This window comes from Podarcis tiliguerta (assembly GCF_965153285.1).
Source record: "Podarcis tiliguerta genome assembly, chromosome: 10".
NCBI classification, from domain to species: domain Eukaryota; kingdom Metazoa; phylum Chordata; class Lepidosauria; order Squamata; family Lacertidae; genus Podarcis; species Podarcis tiliguerta.
The window spans coordinates 7,866,207-7,892,332 of NC_139543.1; the positions used below are offsets into that span (position 1 = coordinate 7,866,207).

The 26,126-nt window shown below is 45.2% G+C and overlaps 1 protein-coding gene across 4 annotated transcripts; it reads left to right on the plus strand.

Moving 5' to 3' along the window:
* The first annotated feature begins 736 nt into the window (after nucleotides 1-736).
* RINT1 (RAD50 interactor 1) lies at nucleotides 737-24,589 on the plus strand. 4 transcript variants are annotated; one of them, XM_083399594.1, is made up of 16 exons: nucleotides 737-910; nucleotides 3,145-3,224; nucleotides 3,405-3,469; nucleotides 4,347-4,542; nucleotides 6,822-7,063; nucleotides 8,488-8,661; nucleotides 8,741-8,893; nucleotides 10,109-10,265; nucleotides 12,297-12,407; nucleotides 12,811-13,036; nucleotides 15,031-15,168; nucleotides 17,035-17,234; nucleotides 17,879-18,093; nucleotides 22,039-22,219; nucleotides 22,313-22,431; nucleotides 23,441-24,589. In XM_083399594.1, exons 2-16 carry the CDS (start codon nucleotides 3,171-3,173, stop codon nucleotides 23,661-23,663), a joined length of 2,454 nt encoding a protein of 817 aa, XP_083255720.1. In that variant the 5' UTR covers nucleotides 737-910; nucleotides 3,145-3,170; the 3' UTR covers nucleotides 23,664-24,589. The 4 variants fall into 4 exon arrangements, with proteins under 4 accessions (XP_083255720.1, XP_083255723.1, XP_083255722.1 ...); XM_083399597.1 differs by having other exon boundaries at nucleotides 761-910; nucleotides 3,402-3,469; XM_083399596.1 differs by having other exon boundaries at nucleotides 773-910; nucleotides 4,355-4,542.
* The last annotated feature ends 1,537 nt before the right edge of the window (nucleotides 24,590-26,126 follow it).

Genomic DNA, 26,126 nt, shown 5'->3' on the forward strand with positions numbered 1-26,126 from the left:
AAGCAGCCTCCGCGGCAGCAGAAAAGCCCCCTCGATCCAATAATATGGAAACTAAAACCTGCTGCCCCGCCGCACCACATTCGCTGCCCGTGTTTTATGATACACACGAAGGACCAGGGTGGGACTATAATAATAATTTTCGCGTTTTCTCAGGGCTTCCCTCCCCTTGCGGCTCCTTTCCCACTCAGCTCCCATGAGGGAGGTGACGGCATTGCGAAGAAGCTCACAGGGTTGTGAGGATGAAGCGGGGAAGAGAAGCATGGACAGCGCCTTGAGCTCCCCGGAAGAAAAAAGTGGCATAGAAATAAAATAAAGATATGGGAAGAATAAGCTCTTGAACGGGCGGTATTTCTTTGGTTTCCAAAATTAAAATTGGACCTCAGCAAGATATAGCTCGGTCGGTGGGAGCAGAAGCCTCTTAATCCCAGGGTTGCAGGTTCGAGCCCCACGTTCGCCAAAAGATCCCCGCATTGCGCTAATGACTCTTGTGGCCGCTTCCAAGTATATGATTTTATACTTTTTTTTGGGGGGGGGCGATGCAGCATATTTTGGCTGCCCAGTCACAACTACGCTGAAACACGCCGACAATTTAAACTCTTTCCCGCTCCTGTCCGAGCGCAGAGGCGGTTTTCCCAAAGCCAACCCGGAAGCACGGCGTGCGGGCGCGGCTCTAACGATTTACAGCGCTATCTTGCGCAGGCGCACTGGGCTGGAGCTCTTGCGTCTAAACGGCGCGCCTCCCTGCCACGTGACCCCTCGCGCTGCTTCCGCGCCGTCACGGCGCTGGGCTGCCGACGCGTCGACCTGGAGGCGGCGGAGTGGGCGTGGCTTGAGCCCGGTCCTCCTTCGCGCCCCTCTGAGGGGACGAGACTGCGTGGCGCTCGAGGCTCCAGCAGCGGCTCTTCTTCAGGTGGGACGACGGGGAAGGAGGTCGCTGAGAGAGCCGGGGTGGGGTGACCGCGTCTGGCTGGATGAGGTGGACAGGTGGCAGGGGGAGGCTGAGGGGTCGGCCGGAGCAGGGCCCCTGTGTTGGTGGCCCAATAAATGTGATAATGTGTAAGCCCTCTAAATCCTTGGGTGTGCTTCTAATAGAGAAGTTACGGTAGCCTGTTACTTTATGAAACTGCAGATTTTGCAAGTTGCTGCCCCCCATTGGGGCAGAAATACAGCTAATATGCGAATCACAAAGATCCAGCACAAAGCTAGAACATAAGTTGCTACGTGTAACACAGGTTCCCAACATGCACACTAACACAATGTAACAGAACACGGTGGGAATCAACCTAATCAGTAGAAATTGCCAGTGTTTATTGTGCATGTGTGTCTGGTCCCATCACCTCCTGGCAAATAGAAGGAGAAGAAATGGAGGCAGTGAGCTCCATGATCACTGCAGATGGTGACAGCAGCCACGAAATTAAGAGACGCCTGCTTCTTGGGAGGAAAGCAATGACCAACCTAGACAGCATCTTAAAAAGTAGAGACATCACCTTGCCAACAAAGGTCCGTATAGTAAAAGCTATGGTTTTCCCAGTAGTGATGTATGGAAGTGAGAGCTGGACCATAAAGAAGGCTGATTGCCGAAGAATTGATGCTTTTGAATTATGGTGCTGGAGGAGACTCTTGAGAGTCCCATGGACTGCAAGAAGATCAAACGCATCCATTCTTAAGGAAATCAGCCCTGAGTGCTCACTGGAAGGACAGATCGTGAAGCTGAGGCTCCGATACTTTGGCCACCTCATGAGAAGAGAAGACTCCCTGGAAAAGACCCTGATGTTGGGAAAGATGGAGGGCACAAGGAGAAGGGGACGACAGAGGACGAGATGGTTGGACAGTGTTCTTGAAGCTACAAACATGAGTTTGACCAAACTGCGGGAGGCAGTGGAAGACAGAAGTGGCTGGCATGCTCTGGTCCAGGGGGTCACGAAGAGTCAGACACGACTAAACAACAACATTGTGCATGTGTATTAAACATGAAATGAGGTAATGATGTTCCATGGACGCTCGGGTTGCGAACGTGACCCGTGCGGGGTGCACGTTTGCAACCCGCAGTGTTCGCAACCCGCAGCGGCGCGTCTGTGCACGTGCGAGTTGCGATTCGGCGCTTCTGCGCTTCTGCGCACGCGCAAAGCACTATTTAGCGCTTCTGCGCATGCGAGACTGCCGAAACCCGGAAGTAACCCGATCTTCCAGGTTTCAGTGGGTCCGTAACCTGAAAAAACACAACCTGAAGTGTCTGTAACCCGAGGTATGACTGTATATGATTGGTCAAAATTGAAATGCTTTGTTTAAAACTTTATAAATACCACTGCCTAGACCACCAGGCGGGGTTGCAGTTTTGCAGAATGATCTGACTAACCTATTGCTTTGCAATAAACAACATTGGACTCCTAACTTCTCACGTTTCTGAGTTTTATTGGCATAAACTCAGGAGTCCTGTTGTTCTGTGTAGCTGTTGCGGACAAGGAAAAAACTACAAATGAAGGTAAATCTTAAGAAGACCAGTAGTTTGAAGTTGCTATTACAAACATCAGAAGAGCCCTGGTGAATCATCTAGTCCAGCATCATATTTTCAAAGTGGCCAGCCTATAGGAAGCCTTCAAGCAGGACCTGAGCGCAACAGCATTCTTCCCAGGTGTCATTCTGTGCTACTGACATTCAGAGGCATTTTGCCTTTGACAGTGGAGGTAGCATATAGCCGCCATGGCTAATAGGCATTGAGAGTTTGGATTTGATATCCCGCTTTATCACTACGCGAAGGAGTCTCAAAGCGGCTAACATTCTCCTTTCCCTTCCTCCCCCACAACAAACACTCTGTGAGGTGAGTGGGGCTGAGAGACTTCAGAGAAGTGTGACTAGCCCAAGGTCACCCAGCAGCTGCATGTGGAGGAGCGGAGATGCGAACCCGGTTTCCCAGATTACAAGTCTATTGCTCTTAACCACCACACCACACTGGCTCTCTAATGGGTACATACATTTGTTCCAGTGAACCCCTTTCAAGTCTCGTGTGCTGGGTTCATTTTGTGATTACATCCAATATAATCTCTATTTTAAAGGCAGATCGTTTGATATTGGCACACTTCTTCATGTCAAATTATGCTGCTTGGTTTGTAATTTTCTGAAATGTAGATTATTTTTTTCCTGCAGAAAATACCCCTTCAGAGTGGGCTACAATGGAGATGGTTCAACCACTCTTGAACAGTGATGCAACTTTGGACCTTCAAGAGGCAAGTGAACTTTATTTCACTGTTTATCTATTTTCCAGATTTATACTTATAATATTTTTGCATTTCCAATCTGCCCATCCGAAAGCAGATGTAATGGATATTGCAAGACAGTGTTTCATTGCTCCTGAAAGCTGATATTGAAAGGAGGTGGACTCAAACTGTGCCTCTTTATCTCAGCAGGAGGCCAACAAAGAGGAAGGGCTAGGAGGAGAAACAGAAGATTCTGAAGAAGCTCAACTTCTATGGTGGGTACTCTCAGGGCTCTTCCAGACAACCTGTTTATTCAGCATTCATCCTGATTTACATGCCCAAAGCTTATGCAGTGGTTAGATGCTGTTCAGTCCTCATTGAGCAATCACTGATTTCTTTGAGATGAGGTTATATAACAATGAGCATTTATCCTGATTTGCTTGCAGGGTGTTAACATGTCTGCCCATTAATTATTTGTTCATCTCACACTTTTCAGTCTGTTTCTCCACCACTTTCCAAACGGCAAAAGTCTTGAGTTCTTGTTTTTAAGTGTTTTTTTCATACAGGGACAGCAAAGCATTTGCATTACCGTATTTTTCGCTCTATAGGACACACTTTTTCCCCTCCAAAAATTAAGGGGAAATGTGTGTGCATCCTATGGAGCGAATGCCGGCTCCTTGGCTTCAGCGATATCAACGCGAAGCCTCCAAAGCGCAGAGGGAGCGCTCCCTCCGCGCTCTGGAGGCTACGCATTGCTTTCGCTGAAGCCTGGAGAGCTTCTCGCTAGGATTTTTTCCCTTGATTTCCCCCCTAAAAACTAGGGGCGCCTTATGGTCCGGTGCGCCTTATGGAGCGAAAAATACAGCATATTAAATGCAAAAAGCATAGTTCTGGTATATGGATAGGAGCAGATTCCAGTTTTGTAACATTGCAGTAATACTTTTTTCTCATTGAAAAAAGTCTCTGGAGTAATCTGTTCTGAAGAAAATAACCACTCAGATATTTTGCAGCTTTTATTTCCATCTTTAATAAAATTTGCGCACCTCTGTCTATTAATATTTTTGTTGAACTGAAGTTCAATTAAAATTTCTTACTCCAAATGGACTTCACATTTGCTTTGCATACAGGTTAATTCAAACCTTTTTAACTCAGTACTGCAGGTGATCCAAAGATGGAAGCCCTGGGCAGCAGGAAAGAGAGAATTCCTAGAGACCCGGAGAGCTGTGATATCCCTTTTTATGTGTCTGAATTTGTGGAAAGGGAGGTTGGAACAGACTACGAGTCATTAAGCAAGCTTGGCAGACTTATTGAACAGCTGTCAGAAAATAAAGCAAAGCTAGAAGAACAGGTGAGTTGAATATGTTTGGTATGTGAACAAAGCGCACCCTGTTCACAAACTTTGAGCTGTGTTGTCTGTACAAATGATGGGGAGCATAATCCCTGATATTAGGGCTATGTCATGTTCACATATTGGGAATAACAATTCACTAGATTTAAGAATGCAGCCCCAATCTCTCCTTCAACATCTGGGAGGGATTTAAAAAACAATAACAGTTGTACAATTTGGCTTGCATGTGTTATCCTTGTAGATCATGTTGAAATATCATGTCCTATGCATGGATGGAATGCAGAATGGACACAATCCCATTCTGCTGACTAGTTGGAGGCCCATGCAGTTAGACCATTCTTTGCAATTTGCATCTTCACCATATATTCTTCCATTTATGCATGCTTTCTGTATCTCCTATGCTGTAGGTATAGTCCCTTGTTTACTTCTGTGGTTTCATTTCTTTAATACAGTTGCTATATTCCTTCTTTTATAATAGTTGTTTATCTTACATAAATGAGAACATGCTATTAATAAGGAATCAATTACAGTGGTGCCTTGCAAGACGAAAAGAATCCGTTCCACGAGTCTCTTCGTCTAGCGGTTTTTTCGTCTTGCGAAGCAACCCCATTAGCGGATTAGCGCTATTAGCGGCTGTTAGCGGCTGTTAGCGGCTATTAAAGGCTTAAGGGATTAGCGGATTAGCTGCTAAAAGGCTATTAGCAGCTTAGTGCCTTAGAAAAAGGGGGTGGGGAGCGAAAAAAAACGCAGGAACTCGCAAGACATTTTCGTCTTGCGAAGCAAGCCCATACGAAATTTGTCCTGCGAAGCACCTCAAAAACGGAAAACCCTTTCGTCTAGCGGGTTTTCCGTCTTGCGAGGCATTCGTCTTGCGGGGCACCACTTTACATTTGTTTCAGGGGAGGTGATAAGGGAACTAGAGGAACTTTGGCCAGAGTCCAAAGCAGACTTAAATGCTGTCAGGTTTTTTTATTTTCATAATTTCATTTCATTCCAGTTTTAGGTTGTTCAGGCTATTCATGCATATCTGAGAGTTGGCTCCACTGAACACAGTGGCCTAGTCCTCATGTCATATTAAACCATAGTTTAAAAGAACCCAAGGTTTCTATGTAAATAGGTAGCACTCATTTACATTAAATTCCTGCATTGCTTCTCCATGGATGAAACATGCCAGTCTTCTAGTTTGTTTCTCTCCACGCAAACCATGAGTGGTTGCCAAGACTGGCTCTGACCATTGGCCATGCTAGCTGGGCTGTTGGGTGTGGAAGAATAGCAACATCTGGAGACTCACAGGCTCCCCATCCCAGTTATAGATGGTCAGAGGTGTGAGGAAGCTGGGATTAATTCAACCAGTAGGGCCTGAGGCTCTTAATTTCAGGGTTGTGGGTTTGAGCCCCATGTTGGGCAACAGATTCCTTCATTGCAGAGGGTTGGACTAGATGACCCGCATGATCCCTTCCAACTCTACAAGTCTATGATTCTATGAGGTCTAGTATAGTGGTGCCTCGCAAGATGAAATTAATTCGTTCTGCGAGTTTTTTCGTAGAGCAAGTTTTTTCGTCTTGCGAAGCACCACGGCGGGGAGAAGCAGGGCAGCTGCCGCAGCCGGTCCTTGGACTCACCCGCGCCTTGAGGACACCGCTCGACGCGGCTGCTGGAGGGCGGCGGGGCTCAGGAGCGCGACTCTGGCTGCAACTCTGGCTGCTGGTGGCAGCGGCTCTCTGAGAGGAGCACGCGAGGGCGGTAGGCAGCGGCGCGAGGCAGCCGGAAGGTCGGCCATCAGCCGGAAGGTGGGAGGGAGCCGGAGGAGCGGGGAAGCGAGCGTGCGTGCGTGCAGTGACCGTCGCCATGACAGGAGAGGCAGGGCTGTTTCGTCTAGCGAAGCAAGCCCTTAGGAAAATCCGTCTTGCGAAGCACCTCAGAAAACGAAAAACCCTTTTGTCTAGCGGGTTTTTCGTCTTCCGAGGCATTCGTCTTGCGGGGTACCACTGTATAGTCTTACAGCTGAAACGAGGATTTAGGGATTGATCTGTTAGATTGCATGCTTCTCTTGCCTTTTCCCTCTCCAGCCTGCTCTCTTTGGGTTTCCTGTTACCTGTTCCCAGGGCAAGAAGAGAGAAGCAGTTTGTGTACAATCAAATCCCATGTAGCCCTTATTACGCCTTAAGCCTTAGTTTCAATTATTTGTCTGAACTGGACGAAATCAGCTACATATGTGTTCCTCTGCCACATAATAGAAATGTCTTACAGTGTTGCCTCTTTAACGTATATTTATATAGGTGCTCACGGTTTCGTCTGAAGTTCCCAAAAGAATTCAGAAGGCCTTACAGAATGCAGAAGACTCTAAAAAATCTCTCAATCAGCTTCTAGAGAAGGAAAGCCTGTTGTACGATTCAATTAATGATCACTTGATGACATCCAAGCCATGGATGGAGGATCTTGGTGTACTGATAAGTCAAATAAAAGAAGTTGAAAGGCACCTGGCTTATTTAAAATGGATTTCACAAATAGAGGAGTTAAGGTAAATAGTACCTCACGTTATGTGTTTTGGGCATGATGAAAGATTTAGAGTCTCCAAATACTTTAAATTGTTTTTATGTGTTGCATTATATCTTGTCAATTTGTTTTCATACTTTTTTTTGATAAAGTAACTATAACAATAGTAATAATAATAGTAATTACATACATGCCTTGAAACAAGGTAGGGTTCATAGAGCCCCCTCTTTAAAATTAAAGTTGCAATCCTATTGGTTACTGTGTGACGCAGAAAGGGTATATGACTGAATCAAGAGCCCTGTGTTCCCTCCCAGATTGGTAGAATTCTTATGTTTTTGAAAGGACTCTGTGTTGGATCAAACAGAGGAGTTATGTGCTCCGCCATTGCATATGCTATTCCCCATCCGAAAGGATCATTGCTATGGGTCCATTGTTTTATTTAGGTGTTTTTGTGCATGTGTGTGGATTTCTTTTAGTTTGCAAGCTTCTTTGAACAAGCTATAAATGGTTAACATAATCCAGATTTATTTGGTTTAAATAATTAAAAACTCCATAGGCATTGTAAATATTAATTTCCTACACAACAAAGTAGGAATATATGGAGCCTTCAGTTGGGTGGGGCAAGATAATAAAAATAGTTAATCAATGTTGTGGTGCATCTGAATTTTTATAGTTTATTTAAATAGATTGCCATGTGTCTTAGGTTGAGGTTTTTAACATTTTTAGCCTGATATTCTCTTGGTGTCCTGATATGCAGTAATCAGCAGTTGAAGTTTCTTACAGCATGGAGATGAGCACTGATACCTGCTAATCCCTGCATATCCTGTTGGTGGATATTAATTTTCTGTTCTCTTGTTTTGCGAGAGGGTTCAGACAGATTTCTATGATTTAGATTTATTTACATGATTTTAAGTGCAATTTTTGTAGTGGTATTTGTTCAACTCCTCTGTCTACAAACATGTCAGTTGGCCACGTGATAAGGCGCACCAGCAACTGTAATATTAAGCACTTCATAAATAATTGTAAAGGGACGTGGGTGGCGCTGTGGGTAAAAGCCTCAGTGCCTAGGGCTTGCCGATCGAAAGGTTGGCGGTTCGAATCCCTGCGGCGGGGTGCGCTCCCGTTGTTCGGTCCCAGCGCCTGCCAACCTAGCAGTTCGAAAGCACTCCCGGGTGCAAGTAGATAAATAGGGACCGCTTACTAGCGGGAAGGTAAACGGCGTTTCTGTGTCCGGCTCTGGCTTGCCAGAGCAGCAATGTCACGCTGGCCACGTGACCCGGAAGTGTCTTCGGACAGCGCTGGCCCCCGGCCTCTTGAGTGAGATGGGCGCACAACCCTAGAGTCTGTCAAGACTGGCCCGTACGGGCAGGGGTACCTTTACCTTTTTAAATAATTGTAAAATCAAGCAAGATCTTTTCACATTAGCCGGCTCACTTTTTTCTTTTCTAGTGACAACATTCAGCAATATCTCATGACTAACAATGTTCCAGAGGCTGCTACAACTCTAGCAGCCATGGCTGAAGTTGATATCAAGCTTCAGGAGTCATCTTGTTCTCATCTTCTTACTTTTGTAAGATCTACGGTTCAATTCTGGCACAAGATCCTGAAGGATAGATTGTCAAGGTAGGAAGATGAAATAATGCTTTCAATTTTGTTTTGCATTACTAAATCAGAGTAATTTTTATATGTTCTTCTATTGCAGTGATTTTGAGGAGACTTTAAATCATCTTCATTGGCCTTTTGTTGGACCAACACAATCCCAGCCATTTGGCTTGGCTACACCGCCAGCCAACGCCCAAGAGATATACACAAACTTTGAGACACTCTTTTCTCAGCTTCTGAAACTACAAACTTCGTATCCTTGGAAAAACCATAAAGCTGTTCCTTTCCTAGTGGGCATATGCATAAGCTCCAAAGTAGTGTAGATTAAAGGTAAAGGGACCCCTGACCGTTAGCACCAGTCGTGGCCGACTCTGGGGTTGCAGCGCTCATCTTGCTTTATTGGCCAAGGGAGCCGGCGTACAGCTTCCGGGTCATGTGGCCAGCATGACTAAGCTGCTTCTGGCGAACCAGAGCAGCGCATGGAAAAGCCATTTACCTTCCCCCCGGAGTGGTACCTATTTATCTACTTGCACTTTGACGTGCTTTCGAACTGCTAGGTTGGCAGGAGCAGGGACCGAGCAACTGGAGCGCACCCCGTCGCGGGGATTCGAACCGCCGACCTTCTGATCGGCAAGTCCTAGGCTCTGTGGTTTAACCCACAGTGCCACCCGCTGTGGTCGATTACCTTGTGCTAAATGAATTATTATGGCATGCTAATTTTGGCACTAACTGGGAAAACAAAACAAAGCGGCCTGGCATGCTCTTGTGCCTTGATCTGCAGAAACCGGCAGGTGAAGATTTTCACAACATGGAGATATGCATTGCCACCACCTTGCAACTGCAGATCAAGATGCGGGTGTTAAGGATGGGATCCAGACCAAGTTTGGTCCCATCAAAATCAAGAGTCAAAAATTAGTCATGTCTAAGTCTCGTAGTGTGACTAACTTGTTATGAATCCAACCAAATTGTCAGAAGTCAAGAATTCTGTGTTTAGTTTTAAAAGTTTGGACCAAGAGAAGTTTGAGCAGGGTTTCATTTCTACATTGGGATTTTATTTATTACGCAGTGTACACTGTTGACCTCCCTGTAAAACGGTTCCGGTTATGGGGATCCTCCAGAACTGTGTGGGATATGGGGCAGGTGAGCTGTAGCTAATATAAATCAATGCTTCTTGTCGTAGCAAAGTGACTTAATAACGCAAATGGAGTCCAGAGAGATAAGCCCTGATGACACTTTGCTAAGCAAACTGAACAAAAACAGGGTATAATTTGAGGAGGAGTGAAGAGAGAGGCTTTGTCTTTCATTTTGTATGCTGTAGATAGCAAGGAGGCGTACAACCAGATCACACTACTCTGCCTGCTTATCATGATCCCTTCCAACATTTTTCTCACTTAGGAAGTGGTCCAGAGATATATATGCCTGTATCTGTATGAATAAGACATTTAACTTTGACTCTTAAAAATCTCAGAGATGAACTATTAACCAAACCGAAACAGCTTCCAGAAAAATACATTCTTCCTCCATCTCCACCTATCATACTACCTATGCAAATCATGCTGGCTCCTCTCCAGAAAAGATTCAAGTATCATTTCACAGGAAACAGACAAACAAATGTGCTGAGCAAGGTAGGTTGATGGTGTTGTACAAAATCATTGTCTTAAATAAAGGTAAAGGTAAATGTACCCCTGCCCATACGGGCCAGTCTTGCCAGACTCTAGGGTTGTGCGCCCATCTCACTCAAGAGGCCGGGGGCCAGCGCTGTCCGGAGACACTTCCGGGTCACGTGGCCAGCGTGACAAGCTGCATCTGGCGAGCCAGAGCCACACACGGAAATGCCATTTACCTTCCCGCTAGTAAGCAGTCCCTATTTATCTACTTGCACCCGAGAGTGCTTTCGAACTGCTAGGTTGGCAGGCGCTGGGACCGAGCAACGGGAGCGCACCCCGCCACGGGGATTCAAACCGCCGACCTTTCGATCGGCAAGCCCTAGGTGCTGAGGCTTTTACCCACAGCGCCACCCGCGTCTTGTCTTAAATAGAACCTTCTAAAAGGATATATGAAGGAAGGTGGGGTGGAATGGGATGTGCATATGTGCCTCTCAAAATTTACTAGTCTTCCATTTTCAGCCTTCATTTAAAATACAACCTTTAGCTCTCTGGATGTTGCTGGACTCCCGATTCCCATGCGCCCCAGACAGCATGGCTAATGGTCAGGGACGATGGGCGTTGCAGACCAACATGCAACAGGCCACAAGTTCCCCACCCCTGCTCTTGCTCTTTTAACTCACACAGCTGCAACAGCAAAAATATTCAGACAACGTCTTATCAGTCGGACGTAAACCTCTTCCTGCATTACATTGGGAAGACTGGCATGTATTTGGCATTTTGCGCATCTTTTAAGATGTATGAAATGACGCCTGATTTTAGTAACAACTTTAAGTGAACTCTATTTTTTTTAAAATGATATTTATTAGAAATTTAATAATTACAGAAGAAGAAAAAAGAAGAAAAAATACAATAAAAAAGAGAAAAATAAAGATAAAAAAATAAAAAAAAACATAGAACAACCCCTCCACCCCACTAGAGAAAAAGCAAAAAAAATTAAAAAACCCTTCCATTTTTCACAATTCTATCCTTCAATGACTTATTTCCTCGACCTCCTCCCACCTCCCTTTTTTGTATTCTAGTTAATAATTAAGTCAGCAAATTCTTTCCATCTTTCACTACTTACTATCATTTAATTATCTTAATCCATTTTAACCTTATCTTCCCATCAACATCTTAAAAAATTATCTATACTTCACTCTAATGATGGGGGAAAAAAGAACCTTAAATCTTAAACCCTTAAATCCTAAAATCTTAAGTCCTTATCATATTTCAACTAAAGTCATATGAATTCATTCCACCATCTCCCAACATTCCTTAATTATACAATATTATACTAAATAATGTTTTTTTTAAAAAATTCCAATCTTCTTCCACCGTCTCTTCTCCCTGGTGTCGGATTTTGTCAGTCTTTTCTATCAATTCAATATAGTTCATCAACCTGGTGCTCTTGTGTCCGAGGCTCCTAACTCTTCTCCCTGCCCTGCCTGCAAGTTTCTTTTAGTGCCAAAGATTAAGTCCCAAAGGGCTTTCTTCTCAGGAGCAACTTTATCCCATCTCAGCATGTTTGCCGAACAACTTTAAGTGAACTCTAGACATCTTATAAACATATTGGACTAACTTGATCTAGGTTTTTGCTGCTTTGCATTGATTTCCAATGTACTCCATTCTCCCAGTTTCCAGAAAGGTAGCTGTGTTGGTCTGTTGCAACAAAAACAAGAAAGTGCCACTAGAGTTCATGGTTTATATCCCTTCTATTGGCCTGTGACTCGAATAGTCTATTTCCTATATCTTTTAAGGAAATTCTTGTCTGTACTGCAGCACACACCTATAGCAAGCAAGTGTTCTGCTTATTAAACTATTTTTGGTTAAGCACTTCCCTTGCCAAGCACAAACCACTTAATTTCTGGGAATATAAAAAGCAGTGGCGAGGGCTGCTAGAGGGGAACTGGGCCAACAGGCTAAGGTGATGTATGATGCTATGATCGGACAAAATAGGTTGCATCTTTGACCTAACAACCAATATTGTGAATTCTTCTCCTTTCTCAAAAGCCTGAATGGTACCTAACCCAGGTACTCATGTGGATAGGAAATCATGCTAAGTTTCTTGAAGACAAAATCCAACCAGCTTTGGACAAGGCAGGTGTATCGGTGAATGCAAAGGTAAGCATCTCTGTATATTGTTAACATACTGATAACCATGAAATTATACATCCAGCACAGGATGGGCAGAAGATTGACTGGAAACAACTGTTACGATCACTGGGTGTTTTCCAGTTGATCAGCAAGGATTTCTGACTCCCAATTGATTATTGGCAGCAGCAAGAAAGTGACACATGCAGATTACTGAAATTAAGAAAGATTGGGGGTGGGCAGGATACTCAATTTGAAAGGACTGTGAGAACACGTTCTAGGCTCAGGATTTTTTAATTCTAAATGTGTCTCTTTTGCGCATGGGTGTTGGGGCATTGATTTTTAAAAAAGTAGGTTCCACTAGCCTGAAGTTTAACCATTTCTGATACAAATGCAGCTGTCATCTGAATTAATCTCTCCGTTTCTTCTTAAGCTGGAATTTTCCCGAGCTTTGGTGATGCTGATCCTTGAGAAGCTGGCTGCCGATATCCCTTGCTTGTTGTATGACGACAACCTCTTTTGTCACCTGGTGGATGAGGTGCTTCTCTTTGAGCGAGAGCTGCACAGCGTTCATGGGTATCTCAACAGCTTCCCCAGCTGCATGCACATTCTATCGGAAGAAACCTGTTTTCAAAGATGGTTAACTGTGGAAAGAAAATGTAAGACCTGACTTGGTTAAAAACCAGACCTGAAGAAATTGGGTGTTTGGGGAGGGGGGGCCATTCCAAACTCCACTACCTTGGGGGAATAACTCTTTTAAATCTGAACAAGTCTTGGAACTAGAGTTGTGCCCTAAATGTTTGCATTTGGGATAGAATTTACGGTGTACAGTGGTGCCTCGCAAGACGAAATTAATTCGTTCTACGAGTCTCTTTGTCTAGCGGTTTTTTCGTCTTGCGAAGCAACCCTATTAGCGGATTAGCGCTATTAGCGGTTTAGCGGCTATTAGCGGCTATTAAGGGATTAGCGGATTAGCTGCTAAAAGGCTATTAGCGGTTTAGCGGCTTAGAAAAAGGGGGTGGGGAGCAAAAAAAAATCTCAAGACTCGCAAGACATTTTCGTCTTGCGAAGCAAGCCCATAGGGAAATTCGTCCTGCAAAGCGCATTGAAAAACGGAAAACCCTTTCGTCTAGCGGGTTTTCCGTCTTGCGAGGCATTCGTCTTGCGGGGTACCACTGTACGTAGTTTTCTGCAGAGGCCCATGATTGTAAGAAACACAGTCCGTGCTGCTGCTCCTAACGGTGTCAGGCTTTTGGTGGGGAGAGGTGTATAGATCTGTCTGATAATAATCCTGATGCACAGCAAAGGATATAGCTTGTTTCCTAATCAGGAGGCCTACTTGATAGCCGCTAGAGGGATATCCCAGGAATATGAGTTGTCAGACATAGCATGGTAGAACCAACTTTACTGGGAGAGGGTTAAGATGCCAATATCCATGAATTAAGGCTAGATTTTTTGCCATTGAGACTATTGAGATACACTTCTAGGAGATGGCTGAGCTTGCCAAAGGAACACTGCTGTAACATCTGAGCTCTTCAGAGCTTTTTATCTACTGCAAAGCAAATCCCTGACAAAAAAAATAGAGGCAAGAACAGACTGTACCACCAGAGATCAGGTAGCTGATGCATATTTACTTTCCATGTCAGATCCATCTTCCTATTTCTGCTTGAATAGTACTCTCTTTGCTATTGTTCTTGTTCCTTTTATTGTTCAGGAGACTTTAAAGTAGAGAAGAAACCACAATAGCAAAGGTAAAAGGTAAAGGTACCCCTGCCCGTACGGGCCAGTCTTGACAGACTCTAGGGTTGTGTGCCCATCTCACTCAAAGAGGCCGGGGGCCAGCGCTGTCCGAAGACACTTCCGGGTCACGTGGCCAGCGTGACATCGCTGCTCTGGCGAGCCAGAGCCGCACACGGAAACACCGTTTACCTTCCCGCTAGTAAGCGGTCCCTATTTATCTACTTGCACCCGAGAGTGCTTTCGAACTGCTAGGTTGGCAGGCGCTGGGACCGAAGGACGGGAGCGCACCCCACCGCGGGGATTCGAACCGCCGACCTTTCGATCAGCAAGCCCTAGGCGCTGAGGCTTTAACCCACAGCGCCACCCGCGTCCCACAATAGCAAAAGCAACCTGGAAAAGGATGCATTATTGCTAATTACCCCCTTATTACAGTTTATCGTAAAATTGAAGATCAGGTCAATAAGAAGTTGAGTTTGTAAAACCTATGAAATTCGAATAAACAACTGTAAAAATGTGGCACTAGAAAGTGTTAAGCTTTACTTTGGCTAATACTTGCATAAAGATAATACTGTTTGTCAGTTTTGTAAGGGATTTTAGCAGTTGGTATAAGAGAACTCATCTGATTCCAGGACGTTATTGATAAACGTGTTCTCTTACTGGGTTCATATTGGCTGTTTTAGCTGTTACTAATGTTCATTCAGTTAACTCCTTTAGTAGAAGCAGCATCTTAACTTTGATTTGAAATTGCCATATTTGATACGTTTTCCCCCTGTCCCAAATTTCATTTTAAAAAGGAACAATTTGTTTCCCTCTTGAAATAAAATTTGAAATAATAAGGTAACTACAGTAAGTTATTCTATTTTAACTAAGGTAACTATTTAAATATTCTTCATTGGTTTTCTGTGCCTGGCAGTTGCTCTTCAAAAGATGGACTCGATGCTTTCATCTGAAGCTGCCTGGATATCACAGTATAAAGACATTACAGATGTCGATGAAATGAAAGTCCCAGATTGTGCTGAAACTTTTATGACTCTGCTACTGGTTATCACAGGTAATTATAACGTTTCTGGCATTGGGTTCTGGCATTGGGTTGTTGATTGTGTTACAGTTCTTGAATTATTCAAGAACTGTAACGCAATCAGCAAGGAAATCAATGTCCTATCAGTGGCTACAGTTGTCACCAAATAACAACAACAACAACAACAATAATTTATTATTTCTACCCCGCCCATCTGGCTGGGTTTCCCCAGCCACTCTGGGCAGCTTTCAACAGAACCTTAAAAACAGAATAAAACTTCAGACATTAAAAACTTCCCTAAACAGGGCTGCCTTCAGATGTCTTCTAAAAGTCAGATAGTTGTTTATTTCCTTGACATCTCATGGAAGGGCGTTCCACAGGGCAGGTGCCACAACCGAGAAGGCCCTCTGCCTGGTTCCCTGAAACTTCGCTTCTCACAGTGAGGGAACTGCCAGAAGGCCCTCAGTGCTGGACCTCCGTGTCCGGGCTGAACGATGGGGGTGGAGACGCTCCTTCAGGTATACTGGGCTGAGGCCATTTAGGGCTTTAAAGGAGTAAGAGTTGGAAATTGGAATTGCAAATCAGTGTAGTTTCTGTTCATTCTTCTTTCCATCAGTGCATAATTCACAAGGTAGTCATGGCACTGTTAATACTAACAGCATGGATATGTTGGGCAATTACTGCTGGGATAATGTACCTTTAAAAAAGTAAAACTATCTAAGAATACTCAGAAACCTAAAAGAGACCAAACATTGCTAATAATTATAGTATGGATTTTGAGTGCACCGTAAGCAGGTACCTTATGCTTTGAGTAGCATGGAGCAGCATCTGTTAATTCAGAGGAAGTTAATTGCCCTTTCCATCATTATGTCATGCGTATTCCATTGAGTTGACTCACACTCAACTGTGTGTAGTATTTCAGGCTTAGGCCTGCTGAAATCAGTGGGGGAAAGTTAGTCATTGTTAACTTCAGGTCCATTGAAACCATGGTGGCTAACTTCCTCTCGATCCAGCCTAATGTGTTTTAGGTTGATACCCCTATTTTATTAATTTAGTTAGCAGTCAGTGTTTGCCATAGAACAACAGACAAATGCCATTAGGGGAATGAAATGTGGCCTTTGTGTGTCTACAGAACAAGTTCCCAGCCTGTCTTGTATCCATTAAAAATGGAGTACTGTGTCCAGTTCCGGGCACCACAGTTCAAGAAGGACACTGACAAACTGGAACGTGTCCAGAGGAGGGCAACCAAAATGGTCAAAGGCCTGGAAACGATGCCTTATGAGAAACGGCTAAGGGAGCTGGGCATGTTAGGCTGGAGAAGAGGAGGTTAAGGGGTAATATGATAGCCATGTTCAAATATATAAAAGGATGTCACATATAGGAGGGAGAAAGGTTGTTTTCTGCTGCTCCAGACAAGCGGACATGGAGCAATGGATCCAAACTACAAGAAAGAAGATTCCACCTAAACATTAGGAAGAACTTCCTGACAGTAAGAGCTGTTCGACAGTGGAATTTGCTGCCAGGGAGTGTGGTGGAGTCTCCTTCTTTGGAGGTCTTTAAGCAGAGGCTTGACAACCATATGTCAGGAGTGCTCTGATGGTGTTTCCTGCTTGGCAGGGGGTTGGACTCGATGGCCCTTGTGGTCTCTTCCAACTCTATAATTCTATGATTCTTTCTGTGGGACAGCAGAGACTATGAAAAGGAGGCAAAAATGTTAAGTGCCATAGCACGAAGCATTGAGCACATTAATAAACAACTTTTTGTAACACCATTCCCGTTCCTTAAAAAGGGCCACTTAAGTCTGTGATGAGATCTTGGACGGTAGGTGCTTTCTAACAAAAGAGAGCCTTTAAAAAGATGTAATAATTTACCAAATTCCTTGTAATGTGTTCTGCATAGACAGGTATAAACACCTTCCTGCAGCTGCTCGAAAGCTTCAGTTCCTGGAGTTGCAAAAGGAGTTGGTGGATGACTTCAGGATACGGCTCACTCAAGTTATGAAGGAGGAGACCAGAGTGCCCTTAGCCTTTCGCTACTGCGCCATCCTCAATGCTGTGAACTACATAGCAACAGTCCTGGCAGACTGGGCGGACAACGTCGTAAGTGATGGTCGTTTTACATAACTAGAGTTGCTCTTTGTGGATTGCCAAAACTTAATTTCAAAAGCATTTTGTGTTCTTAATTGAGTTCGACCTCATTCCAATAAATCTCCTTGGACAGATTTATGGTCTAATGGCGCCCGGCATGCTTCCTCTGCGCGGGCCTCTGTAGGTCGTAAAATCATCAGCAGAATTAGCACAGCTTTGCGTGTGATAAGGGATGACACCAGAGACGGCAGCTCCTCTTTCTCTAGCTTCTTTATTGTTCCGAAAACACATATATATACAGATTAGAATCCATCGGAGTGTAGCTGCATTTTCCCAGCTCCTCTCTCCCTGAGCTGGGCAGCTCAACTAACACTTTCGCTTTCCCCAGAACACAGACAGCATAGCAGGCTGTTTACGTCACGTCCTGCCTGATAAGCTCTTCCCTTCAGCTCCGAGGCACAGCAGATTAACTCCTTACTGCTCTCAACATTTTGTTACACAACTGCCCCTATTTATTCACAGTTTAGAATTGCCTTTCGCTTGCACTGATAGAATTCAGTACATTTTCAAAGTGCAGGGGATCAGGTTGCGGCCGTTTTAAGGTGCGACAATTTTGGGGCGACAGTGCACACAGCAGGATCTTCATGTCTATCTAGTTCTTTTTGCAGCTTCAGCAGGCGGCGCTGGAAGTTTGTGCTGAGAGCAACGCACTAAGTAAGCTGCAGCTAGGACAACTGGCTTCCATGGAAAGCTCCGTATTTGACGACATGATCAACCTCCTGGAGCGACTAAAGCATGACATGCTGACTCGTCAGGTGGACCATGTCTTCAGAGAGGTCAAAGAGGCTGCCAGGATGTACAAAAAGGAAAGGTGATACTTTGCTGGGCACATTTTAATTTGTACACAGTTTGGAAGGGAGTGATGGGGAATTTTAAAAACGTATAGCCTGCGTTCTTCTTCCCACAATACTGTATGCCATTACCTTGTTTTATAAAACCTGATCCTGCATCTGGCAGGATACAGATACAGTGGTGCCTCGCAAGACGAAAAGAATCCGTTCCGTGAGTCTCTTTGTCTAGCGGTTTTTTCGTCTTGGGAAGCAACCCTATTAGCGGATTAGCGCTATTAGCGGTTTAGTGGCTATTAGCAGCTATTAGCGGCTATTAAAGGTTTAAGGGATTAGCGGATAAGCTGCTAAAAGGCTATTAGCAGCTTAGTGCCTTAGAAAAAGGGGGTGGGGAGCGAAAAAAAACCCCCAGGAATCGCAAGACATTTTCGTCTTGCGAAGCAAGCCCATAGAGAAATTCGTCCTGCGAAGCACCTCCAAAACGGAAAACCCTTTCGTCTAGCGGGTTTTCCGTCTTGTGAGGCATTCGTCTTGTGGGGCACCACTGTATCTGAAAGGAATGATCTGGATGACTATTTTGAGGGAGAACAATCATCAAGGAATTATATTCCGTGCTTGTTGTGAGATTGATAAATAAATCGGCTGTTTTATCGTGCCATGAAAAACACTTGTGTTTTCAAGATGTAGTAACAATTTTGGCCATTTAGAGAACCCAGTCTTGTCACCTGAATATTCAGGGGGGGACAACCTTAGAGTAATTCTTCCAGTTCTAGAGTAGTTGTGCGGTTTGACCCAGTAGTGTTACAGCTTTGGAACACAGAATTGCTTCCAAAAACTGTCTTAATGTTCAAGATGGTTAAATAAAGCTGTGTTTGTTTTTATTTTAAGAGTCCACTATGATTCCCCTTTGTTTTATCGTATATCATATCATATATCACAGAGTTTGAAGGGACACCCGAGGATCATCTAGTCCAGCCCGCTGCTAGCAGGAGCATGCAGCTGTCCCTCCCATTCAGGGATGGAACCTGCAACCTTGGCATTATCAGCACCATGCTCTAACCAACTGAGCTATCCAGGATGGATAATAATAATAATAATAATAATTTATTATTTGTACCCCGCCCATCTGGCTGGGTTTCCCCAGCCACTCTGGGCGGCTTCCATAGAAACAAAAAATACAGATATCACAGATTAAAAACTTCCCTGAACAGGGCTGCCTTAAGATGTCTTCTGAATGTCAGGTAGTTATTTATCGCTTTGACATCTGCTGGGAGGGCGTTCCACAGGGCGGGCGCCACTACCGAGAAGGCCCTCTGCCTGGTTCCCTGTAGCTTTGCTTCTCGCAATGAGGGAACCGCCAGGAGGCCCTCGGAGCTGGACCTCAGTGTCCGGGCAGAACGATGGGGGTGGAGACGCTCCTTCAGGTATACTGGGCCGAGGCCGTTTAGGGCTTTAAAGGTCAACACCAACACTTTGAATTGTGCTCGGAAACGTACTGGGAGCCAATGTAGGTCTTTCAAGACCGGTGTTATGTGGTCTCGGCGGCCGCCCCCAGTCACCAGTCTAGCTGCCGCATTCTGGATTAGTTGTAGTTTCCGAGTCACCTTCAAAGGTAGCCCCACGTAGAGCGCATTGCAGTAGTCCAAGCGGGAGATAACCAGAGCATGCACCACTCTGGCGAGACAGTCCGCGGGCAGGTAGGGTCTCAGCCTGCGTACCAGGTGGAGTTGGTAGACAGCTGCCCTGGATACAGAATTGACCTGTGCCTCCATGGACAGCTGTGAGTCCAAAATGACTCCCAGGCTGCGCACCTGGTCCTTCAGGGGCACAGTTACCCCATTCAGGACCAGGGAGTCCTCCACACCAGCCCGCCTCCTGTCCCCCAAAAACAGTACTTCTGTCTTGTCAGGATTCAACTTCAATCCATTAGCCGCCATCCATCCTCCAACCGCTTCCAGGCACTCACACAGGACCTTCACCGCCTTCACTGGTTCTGATTTGAAAGAGAGGTAGAGCTGGGTATCATCTGCATATTGATGGACACCCAGTCCAAACCCCCTGATGATCCCTCCCAGCGGCTTCATATAGATGTTAAAAAGCATGGGGGAGAGGACGGAACCCTGAGGCACCCCACAAGTGAGGGCCCAGGGGTCTGAACACTCATCCCCCACCACCACTTTCTGAACACGGCCCAGGAGGAAGGAGCGAAACCACTGTATAACAGTGCCCCCAGCTCCCAGCCCCTCTAGACGGTCCAGAAGGATGTTATGGTCGATTGTATCAAAGGCCGCTGAGAGATCCAGCAGAACCAGGAAACAACTCTCACCTTTGTCCCTAGCTCGCCGGAGATCATCAACCAGCGCGACCAAGGCAGTTTCAGTCCCATGGTGAGGCCTGAATCCCGATTGGAAGGGATCCAAATGGTCCGCATCCTCCAGGCGTGCCTGGAGTTGTTCAGCAACCACGCGCTCAATCACCTTGCCCAAGAATGGAAGATTTGAGACTGGGCGATAGTTGGCCATACTGGCCGGGTCTAAAGATGGTTTTTTAAGAAGCGGTTTAATGACCGCCTCTTTCAGCGGATCTGGGAATGTTCCCTCACAGAGGGAAGCATTCACCACCCCGCAGAGCCCATCGCCCAGCCCTTCCCGGCTTGCTTTTATTAGCCAGGATGGGCAAGGATCAAGGAGACAGGTGGTTGGTTTCACGCGTCCAAGCAGCCTGTCCACATCCTCGGGGGTAACGGATTGAAATTGATTCCATGCAACTTGACCAGACAGAGCTCTAGCACTCTCCCGCCCCGGCCCTGCTCCCACGGTGGTGTCTAGCTCCTTCCGAATATGAGTGATTTTATCTGCAAAAAACTTTGCAAAATCGTTGCAGGAGATCTTGGGGTCTTTACAAGTCCCCGGTGGTAAAGGTGGTTCCGTTAAATTGCGAACCACCTGAAAGAGTCTCCTGCTACTATTTTCTGCAGATGCAATAGAGGCGGTGAAGAAAGTCTTCTTCGCCGTCGCTATCGCCACTTGGTAGGCTCGACGTTGAGCTCTAACCTGTGTCCTGTCAGATTCGGAGTGAGTTTTCTGCCACCGACGCTCTAACCGTCTCAACGATTGTTTCATCGCCCTCAGCTCCGAAGAAAACCACGGGGCTGTTCGGGCTCCATGCAATCGGAGAGGGCGCTTCGGAGCCAGACAGTCGATAGCCCTGGTTAACTCCGCATTCCAGCGGGCCACCAGGGAATCAGCTGAAAGGCCATCAACATGGGCTAAAGCATCCCCTACCACTCTCTGGAAACCATTTGGATCCATTAAGTGGCGGGGGCGGACCATCCGAATTGGTCCCACCTCCCTGCAGAGGGGAAGGGTCGCGGAGAAGTCCAGTTGCACCAGGAAGTGATCTGACCATGGCACTTCTTTTGTTTCACTTTTACTTAGTGTCAGATCACCCACGTCACTAGAGGTGAACTAGACTAGATGGATACTAGTCACTGTGGTTTTGGGATCTAGTAATGTGTGTATTAAAATACATTCCTCCCCCTTGCCCCACCCTGCTGGCAAGGATGATGCTGCTGCGTTCCCACCATCCCTGGCCCATTAGGTACCTTAACTGGGGCCAACGGACTCCAGGAACATCACAGGTCACAGGTTCACCATCCCTGTGCAATGGAGAGATTCCTAATGCCAGTGGCAAAATGCAAAGACAATGTAGTGGTTGTGTCTCCTAGACATTAACAGGTGTTCTTCTGGACTCTCTACTCCTTGAGAAGCTTTGAACCAGAATGTCAGGGACGGAAGCTGGGCTCTGCCATTGAGCTAGATGTGGTCCCCTTCCCCATCTGTCAAGGCTTATCTGGAATCACAAACGGAAACAGATCTCATGAAGTGTCTTGTAAACTCCCAAGCCAACTTTGAGTAGGGTGCTGTCAGAAGCCTTCCTTTGCAGTGACGATTTTCTGTTTCTTTCAGGTGGCTGTCTTTGCCTTCCCAGTCAGAACAGGCTGTGATGTCTCTGTCAGCCACTGCCTGCCCACTGCTAATGACCTTGAGAGACCAGCTCCTACAGCTAGAGCAGCAGCTCTGCTACTCGTTGTTCAAAATCTTCTGGCAAATGCTTGCAGAGAAGGTGGACTTGTTTATCTATCAGGAAGTAAGTGTCTGTCCTGGGTGACTAGGGCCGTAATGATAAATCATGCCATAAATGTTCACTATGACCTGCCTGTTCTTTGTATGCTGTGTACAGATCATTCTGGCCAATCACTTTAATGAAGGAGGAGCAGCGCAGCTGCAGTTTGACATGACCAGGAATCTTTTCCCTTTGTTCTCACATTACTGCAAGAGGCCAGAGAATTATTTCAAACAGTAAGTAAAACATGTCTCACTTTCTAGTTTACTTCAAAACTTATATATTGGGGGGGGGGGGAATAGAGGAGTTGCAAGGATCCTCTTCTTCCTACCATTTTGTTATGAACACTTTTCTGAGAAAGGGTATGTGTGTATGTGTGTGTGTGAGAGAGAGAGAGAGAAAGAAAGAAAGAAAGAAAGAGTCATCCCTTTTAAGAGTTTTAATAAAAATGTAGACTGGCAACAGCCAGTGTGGTGTAGTGGTTAAGAGCAGTGGACTCGTAATCTGGTGAACCGGGTTCGCATCCCCGCTCCTCCACATGCAGCTGCTGGGTGACCTTGGGCCAGTCACACTTCTTTGAAGTCTCTCAGCCTCACTCACCTCACAGAGTGTTTGTTGTGGGGGAGGAAGGGAAAGGAGAATGTTAGCCGCTTTGAGACTCCTTTGGGTAGTGATAAAGCGGGATATCAAATCCAAACTCCTCTTCTTCTTCTTCTTTTTCTTCTGCTAGCATTTACAGTAGGGTTGGTTATATTGCAATTTTATGTTGTGAACTGCCATGAGATCTACAGGTATATGGCAGTTAGTTAGTTAGTTAGATAAGCAAGCAAGCAAGCATATAAAGACCACTGCTTAATACTTTTACATCACTGTTGGGGAATAATTATGGGACAAGTTTAAGGCGTAAAAGCGTAAGATCATGATCCTTGCCAAATTAACTGGAAGATAGTAGTTAAATAACATAACTTCTGCAAGCATGGGTTCCCTCCCCCGTTTTGTACAAAAAAGTGAACTTACCATTTACAGGCTGAGGTATTTAGTGAGATATTTGTCACTTAAAGAAAAAAAAAGCTGATATAGCATGAAGATCTGTTGTTCCAATTTCTCTGTTTTAAATGTGGTTTGTCATGTGGCAGGATGGGCTGCTATATAAGCAACAAGCCTAAAGTTCCCCTCCAAGCATTTGCATAGCTCTCTAGTTTTTCCCCTGTTCTGAAATGAGGACTTTCTCATTTTCTTTTGCAGCATAAAGGAGGCCTGTATTGTGCTGAATTTAAATGTTGGCTCAGCCCTACTTTTAAAGGATGTGCTTCACTCAGCCACTGAAAACAGAACTGAAACCACCCTGAATTCAAGTCAGCCCACAGCAATGGCAGCATTAAATGAACTTGGAATTTACAAGTTAGCGCAGCAAGATGTCGAGATTCTTCTTAATTTGAGAACAAACTGGCCTAACACTGGGAAATGAGCAAATAGAGAGATTAATCACTGTTGAATTCTGTGAGAAACAAAGCCAACTTTATCAATGCTCTTACTTTTCTCTGTGCTAAACTAACTTTTTCAGTGAAGATGAAAGAGCTGTATACATGTCACAGTTTCAAAGATACTGTTTCGTGCTGGGTACAGTTCAGCAAGTATTATAACTGAACAATATGTTCAGCTGGAATATATTCTTGTCTAACACCAGTGTGACAAATACAGTTTTCTCAGCTGACTTTCTGTGGTTAATCAAGTAAAGTTATTGTCATTACAGGGCATATTCTAATACATCTAATACATTGTGTACATACATGTACAATACTTGCTGAACTGTACATACATGTACACAAGCAACAAGCCCCTTACAGGAACCAATTAAGAATGTGTGTCTCTTAATCTCAAGGTTGTGTATGGGGCAAAAGATTAATACACTGCAGAGGGTTGGACTAGATGATCCTTGTCCTCCCTTCGAACTCTACAATTCTATGATTTTATTCTAGGATCCTTCTAGGAGTTTGTGGGAACTGCATTTTATGAGCTAACCTAAGTGGCTTCCCCTTGTTGGCTGTTCAGTCACACAGAATCCTGTTAAGTCTGGCTGGATTGTTGCAAGGGTTTTCCAACAACTCTTTGCAAGGGCTCTGAGCTGTTAACACCAGACATATTGCAGTGGTCTGCTGTCAACACTACAGTGGTTTGTAGCATTTTCTGTGATTTCTATGTCTTCGTCTGGAAGCCTAGAGCACTTTGAAACAGCTACAGCCCTAATCAAACTGAAGACCAGCCAGAGAGAACTTGAGAACTGGTTTGTCTTTTTGTCTTCCTGGGCTCTTGTTCCTGTCGACATCCCCTGTTGCTGAGGACTGAGATTTTGCATTTTCCCTGATGAAGAGCAAGTAGACAACTGTTTAATTATTTGTTTGTTGAAAAAGTGGGCTGGGGGGTTGCTACAGGTAGAAAGAGGGGAAAGCAAAGGCTGGAGAAATAAAAAGGAGTGGTGTCAAGATATAGGTGGCCCAGCTAAAGACCGTGGCAGATCATGAATAGTGCAGTATTGATAATTATCTGGTGGAGATTGGGAGCCAGTGGCCAAGCTGGTCTGAGAGGGTGCCTTGTGTAAAAGGTTGCACAGGTAAGTTTTTAAAGGTGGCCAAACTGTGCAGTCAGAAGTACAGCCATAGGAGCTTTGGGGTGCAGAGAGAATTTAGTTTGTTTCATTTCATAAAATTAATACACTGGTTTAAAAAACACAAGGCTCCCCCAAACCTCAAAGCGATTTATAAGACAGGATTTGCCACAAGAGCTGAACTGGGTTGTGAGAATAATTGGCTGGCATGGAAATGGGGGGGGGGGGGAGAGAGAATTTGGCCTGAGGTAAAAGTCTCTTAGAGGCTGGCTCTTGAGTCTTTGGAAAGACTGCAGCATGTAAATATCAGTATTTCCTTGGATACAAAGGATGTTTTTAATAAAGCAATTATCTTACTTTAAAGCAGGCAAGTCCAAAGTCTGTTTTGGGGGCTTGACCCGGCCCCTGTGGCAGTTTATTTTCTGGGGTAAAATCCTAAAAAAACCCTCAACAAGGGGTGGGGTTAAAAGAAAGCTCAAAAACTTCAATCCTAAAAAAAGGTCAACAACTTTGGTTGGTCTTTTGGTCGGCCCTCACGGCCCTTCACTTCATCAAATTTGGCCCTCTTTGAAAAAAGTTTGGACACCACTGGTTTAGATTATAGCACTCCTCTCCAGCCAAGTGTCCCTAAAGATGGTTGGCTTAAGAACAAGGTATATATAGCTTTTGCTTCCTTGGGGTTACTGTTTTCTTGAGTCTGTGTGATGGCAGGAGGAACATTGTGTATGTTCCCTTCTTCAAAATGGAGCAGGTCCTAAATTTAAGGATGTAGACTAGAGCAGCACTCTTGACTAAGGTGTCTCACCACGAAGAGACCAAAACACTTGATCTGGGAATGTGCTACCTGCTCCTGAGCTTGAAATTCTCCATCGTGGGGCTAGAACCATCTGAACAAGCTATGAATTATGGACTCCCCAGACCCCAACCCGCCTATCCCAGCAGCAGCCACCACTGCCTCTTAAGTAGGAAGGAGTGGGGATGAAGATCCCCACAGAAACCTACTTCTTCATGTGGGCTGGACCTTCATGGATCAATGGTGACATTTTAGAGTGAACCCCAGTCCTAAGTGAGTGCCTTGTATTTAAGGTAAAGGTACCCCTGCCCGTACGGGCCAGTCTTGACAGACTCTAGGGTTGTGCGCTCATCTCACTCTAGAGGCCGGGAGCCAGCGCTGTCCGCAGACACTTCCGGGTCACGTGGCCAGTGTGACAAGCTGCATATGGCAAGCCAGCGCAGCACACGGAATGCCATTTACCTTCCCGCTAGTAAGCGGTCCCTATTTATCTACTTGCACCCGGGGGTGCTTTCGAACTGCTAGGTTGGCAG

Coding starts and splice junctions, on each gene's coding strand:
- RINT1 (XM_083399597.1), top strand. CDS start 3,171: ATGGAGATGGTTCAACCACTCTTGAACAGTGATGCAACTTTGGACCTT. Junction 3,470..4,346: donor GAAGAAGCTCAACTTCTATG/GTGGGTACTCTC, acceptor TTTTTAACTCAG/TACTGCAGGTGATCCAAAGA. Junction 22,220..22,312: donor ACTTGTTTATCTATCAGGAA/GTAAGTGTCTGT, acceptor TGCTGTGTACAG/ATCATTCTGGCCAATCACTT.